This window comes from Rhinopithecus bieti, unplaced genomic scaffold (assembly GCF_001698545.2).
Source record: "Rhinopithecus bieti isolate Rb0 unplaced genomic scaffold, ASM169854v2 scaffold_14549, whole genome shotgun sequence".
Taxonomy (NCBI): domain Eukaryota; kingdom Metazoa; phylum Chordata; class Mammalia; order Primates; family Cercopithecidae; genus Rhinopithecus; species Rhinopithecus bieti.
The window spans coordinates 421,251-426,250 of record NW_016808027.1 but is presented as its reverse complement, the minus strand read 5'-3'; the positions used below and the strand labels follow the sequence as shown (position 1 = coordinate 426,250).

The following is a 5,000-nucleotide window of genomic DNA, read 5'->3' as shown; positions in this document are numbered from 1 at the left end:
CCCTCTCTCCCCAACTGTTCCTCCCCATGTTCTCCATCCCCACCTATGCCAGAGGCCGGTGCACAGGAAGCATTCAATGCACATCCCATGGAGAGAGGAAGAAATCATGTAAATCCCAGAAAGAGAGGAAAAGCAAACTTCCTGGTAAGGCTGATAGAAAGTCTTACCCCATTTTACAGATGAGAGCCCAGAGATTCAGTGGAGTGAAGAGGCCAGCCCAGGAGCAGCACCGAAGTAGTGGACTGTGAGGTGGAGGGAGCCTGAGCTGGGGGCCGCAGGCAGCAGCCGCCAGGCCAGAGCCAGCCCCGCAGGCTCAGCTCTCACCAGCCCCAAGCGAGGGGTTAGTTACAAAGAAAAGGAAAAGGCGTTCCTGATACGCGTCCTGTTTCCTCTCCTCCTCCGGGCTTCTCAAGCCATGTAGGGCGGATGTCCCCGGGCTGGCAGCACTCTGCCTGTACACAGATGGGCAGCGGGTGAGGGTCTCCCCAAGGATGGTGAGGGTCTCCCTAGACCACTTTCCATTCCAGCAGTCCAGCCTGCATGAAGACAGGGGGTCACCAGAGTGACCCATCAAGTTTCCCTTCCAGCCTAGGGGAGCCCTTACCCCTTATCCGCAGTGGGTACTTATCACAGCCAGGCATCTCCTGTCCATCAGAGGATCCCAGACAGACACCTTCACCAGGAAGGCTTCTATGTCACCCTTACTTAAAACAGGCGGCCTCCTTACAGTCTCCTGTAAGGAGTCTCCTGTCTTCCCTTCCTCCCTGCCCCACAGCAGCCAAGTTCGTAACTGCCCAGCTCCGTGCATAGCTGCTGCCTGTGGGACCTGGCCTCCCCATGAATCAGGTAGGGGAAGGGGTCAAAGGTGAAAGCCATAAATGGGGTTTCTTGAGTGAGCCTCCATCAGACAGGGGTCCTTCCTGAGGACAGAGGTCAGGGCTCCTCTCTCAAATAGGGAATCTCTCCGAGGGAAGTGGCCACAGCTCCCCCATCAGATTGGAGGCTCCTGCAGGATGGAGACCATGCCTCATTCCTCAGACACACAGCTCCTAGAGGACAAGAAGACTGTGTCCCCTCTGTTACACAGGGAGTCCCAGGAAACAGAAGCCATGTTGCCCCATCAGACAGGAGTGTCCTGGAGGTTAGGGCCATGCCTCCTCCATCACACCAGGAGCTCCCAGAGGGCATGATCCCCATCTGCTCCCTCTCCCCAGAAGTTCCCAGGACAGACTTCAGCTCAGTCTAACACACGGGGAAGGGCTTCCCTCTGGAGCAGAACTGACAGGGAGTCTTGCTCACACCCTCCCCTGCCCAGGGTCCCACTCCAATTCCCCATTTATGCTCTCCATTGAACTGAAGCCACCATGTCATGTTTATGACAGCTGTGTGTCTGGGCAGAGGCCAGCACCCTCTGGAGAGACAGCAAGGGGGCAAGAGGGGGATCCCTGACAAGAGGATCCCAGGACAGACCATGGCCCCAGCTCTGGCTGGATGTGACCCAGATGAGTATCCACACCTGGCTCTGCCACTAACTGGGCAAGTCTCTTACCCCATGGCCACGGATAGCACCATCCCCATCATCAAACTTTATCAGCACCCACTCCTGGCTAAAGTGGAATAAAGCATCAGGGACAGGGGATAGCAGGCCCTTCCTTAGTCCCACTGTGAAGACAACACTAGCTCTCCCTGGGTGCCGGCCCTGAGCCTGGTCCAAGCAACCTCCGCAGTCGTCTTTCCTACTCACGGCAGCTCCAGGGAACCGCTATTAGTTAGCATCGATCCACAAAGTACTTTGCCGACACTTTATGAGCTCAGTCTCACCAGAGGCCCCAGGGACCATGAACAAGAGGCAGAAACCAAGGCCCAGGTGCTCAGGCCACTGAATAGAGCCAGGGAGTCGCTGAGCCAGCATTTGAAACCAGGCCCTATGACCAAGGCCCAAGTGAGCCCAGAGACAGCACTAAGTAAATATTTGCTGAATGCCTGTTCACTGAAAAGCAATCTGACTGGATTTTGGTAACAATCTGGGTATATTTTCTTATTTAAAAATTTGGCCAGGCACAGTAGCTCATGCCTGTTAATCCCAACACTGAGGGAGGCCGAGGCAGGTGGATCACTTGAGGTCAGGAATTCAAGACCAGCCTGGCCAACATGGTGAAACCCCGTCTCTACTAAAAATAAAAAAATTAGCTGGGCGTGGTGGCACACTCCTATAATGCCAGCTATTTGGGAGGCTGAGGCAGGAGAACTGCTTTAACCCGGGAGACGGAGGTTGCAGTGAGCCAAGATCACACCACTGCACTCTAGCCTTGGTGACAGAGTGAGACTCCATCTCAAAAAAAAAAAAAATAGCCCTACAATAACTTTTTTTTTGGAGGAAGAGTCTCACTATATTGTCTTCATCTCCTGGGCGCAAGTGAGCCTCCCACCTCAGCGTCCTGAGTAGCTGCAACTACAGGTACATGCCATCGTGCCCAGTGATTATTTTAAGACATACAATTTATTAATTTGTCATGTGCTAGGTACTTTATATATTTATGTTTAATCTCAAGGATAACTCACGGAGAAAAAGCCAGTATCCTCTTTTTACAGAATTGGAAACTGGAGGCGAGGGAGGGGGAAGAGATAAGTTACCTAGTTCAGGGGAGGCAATGCCTGCCTGGTGGCCCCAAAGCCTCTGCTCCTTTTCCTGCCCACACAGCTCCCTGTGCTCTTAGAAGGTGGCCTGGGGAGGCCAGAGGCCCACAAATGGGCACAGCCAGCATCAAAGTGCTCAGGCAGCCTGCCTGGTGGGCCTGACCCCACACTGCAGGGACCCCTGGAGGAGAAGGCTTAAGCCCTGATCCCTCAGGGAGCTTTGCCAGGCCTCTCTGAGGACACGACCCTGCCTTAGTGGGCATCATTCATTTGAGAACTTGCCCCCCAGGATGGGAACTCCTCCAGGGCAAGGCCTGTGCTTGGCACAGAGAAGGTGTATCATAAAGGAGTTAAGAGCACAAGCTTAGGGTCAGGCAGGCCTATAGCCTCATCACCCTGCTCCACAGCCGTCTTGAGGGAAATGAGGCCCTGGCACAGAGTTGGAGCTCTGTGAATGGTGCGAATACAAACCCCCACCACAGCAAGCAGACCCACTGGTGGCCTTGGGCAGGTCCTTGTCCTTCTTGGCTTCAGCTGGCTTACAGGCTCTCACGGGGGGTCACATTACCTCACAGGAGCCTAGATAGCTGAGAGGAGATAATGGGTACATGAGGAGTCCTGGGGAGACCAGAGTGCTGAGCAGAGACAAAGGCCTGATACTAGGACAAGGCTGAATTATGGAGCATTTTAAATAAATGCATTTCCATTACTTCCAGGAACACACAGGCTTGCAGATAAGGTGGGCACAGCAAAGCCAACCAAGAGCAGCTGTGCCTCAGTGAGGCAGGGAGCAGGGGAGGAGCATTCTAGAGCATCTCCAGACCTTTCCCCAGACACACACTGGGACTTGGTAATATGCAACCCCCAAACCTTCCACCTGCTCCTCAAACCAGTTCCCTTTTATGGCTTCAGGATGGGTGCTAAGAAGCCCACAGAAGGAACGGTGCTGGCCCTCTTCTTAGCCACCAATCTATCTGGAATGACCTCCCCAGAGCCAGCTCTGCCTGCTGCAACCTAGAAGCTCAGGCCATCTGATCCCAAACCTCAGGGAGAACTGCACAAATGGAAATGGATGTGGGGAGCAATTGGGAACAGGGTCTTGCTCTCTCTTCTGGTATTTAATGCCTGTGTTTGGACACGGCATCTTACCTTCCCTGTCCTCACCTGGATAACAGGGCAACACAGCCTGCTCCAAGGTGTTGAGAGGGATGAAAGGCTGATGTCTGTATGTGCCTGGCATGTAACCTGGGTTCAACGTAGGTAGGTGAGTGCACTGAGAGGCACTGGGAACACCGAGGAGAACAAGGCCATCCAGGGCCCTGCCTCTGTGGGGCTTAAAGTCTAGCAGGGGGAAAAGGTGTAAGGAATCGCATATAAGAACACCTGCAGGAAGTGGAGGAGCCTTTGGTCACCACGCTACATTGTTTCCAACATTTATTTGATACTCTCTGGGTATCAAACCGGCACTAGGCAGTGGGACACAGCCTTCGCAGGGGGTTTGGAGCGTGGTGGATGAGCTTATGGAATGTGCTTCCGTAAGACCTAGATGGCCTTTCCTTCAGCACCGTCCCTTGGCTCAGATTTCACCCTCATCAGGAAACCTCATGAGCAGCGCGGCCCCTGTGCTGTCTGATTATCAGCAGGAGGCAGTGGACATAGGCATTCATGCCACTGAGAGCGATGGACCCGAATGATTTGGTCCCCTGCTTAATTTAGCTCAGGTTCGTGTGAATCTGATTGAGTCAGTCATGCAGTCTGCACAATTCTAAGGGCTGGACTGACATGTGGCAACTTTGTACAGGCCAGACCCCAGGAGGCCGGCTCCCCAACTGCCTTCGCCACACTGCCTCTGTCCCACCACAACCACAGTGACCTTAAGGAGCAGAGGCGTCTGTTACAAATGTGCTGCCCACACAGGGTGGGGGAGACAGATGTCCAAACCAATACCCTGCCCACCAAAGGCACCCCATGAGAGGGTTATAAAGAGGCCACAGGGCCAGGCACCGTGGCTCATGCCTGTAATCCCAGCACTTTGAAAGGTCGAGGCGGGCAGATCATCTGAGGTCAGGAGTTCGAGACCAGCCTGACCAACATGGTGAAACCCCGTCTCTACTAAAAATACAAAATTAGCTGGGCATGGTGGCGCATGCCTGTAGTCCCAACTACTTGGGAGGCTGAGGCAGGAGAATCACTTGAACCTGGTAGGCAGAGGTTGCAGTGAGCTGAGATGGTGCCATTGCACTCCAGCCTGGGCAACAAGAGCGAAACTCTGTCTCAAGAAAAAATAAAAATTTAAAAAATTGGCCGGGCGCGGTGGCTCAAGCCTGTAATCCCAGCACTTTGGGAGGCCGAGACGGGCGGAT

General features: G+C 53.8%; 1 protein-coding gene across 5 annotated transcripts in view; it reads right to left on the bottom strand.

Moving 5' to 3' along the window:
* Nucleotides 1-5,000, bottom strand: part of ARRB1 (arrestin beta 1) — a 102,489-nt gene that overhangs the window by 54,233 nt on the left and 43,256 nt on the right. Inside the window, exon 1 of one of the 5 annotated variants that reach the window (XM_017885267.1) lies at nucleotides 168-649. The exons of the other annotated variants lie outside the window; for them this stretch is intronic. Within the exon in view, the coding sequence (XP_017740756.1) occupies nucleotides 168-172 (5 nt within the window). The 5' untranslated portion in view covers nucleotides 173-649. Of the gene's footprint in view, nucleotides 1-167; nucleotides 650-5,000 lie in introns of those variants that run through there. 5 annotated transcript variants of the gene reach the window in all.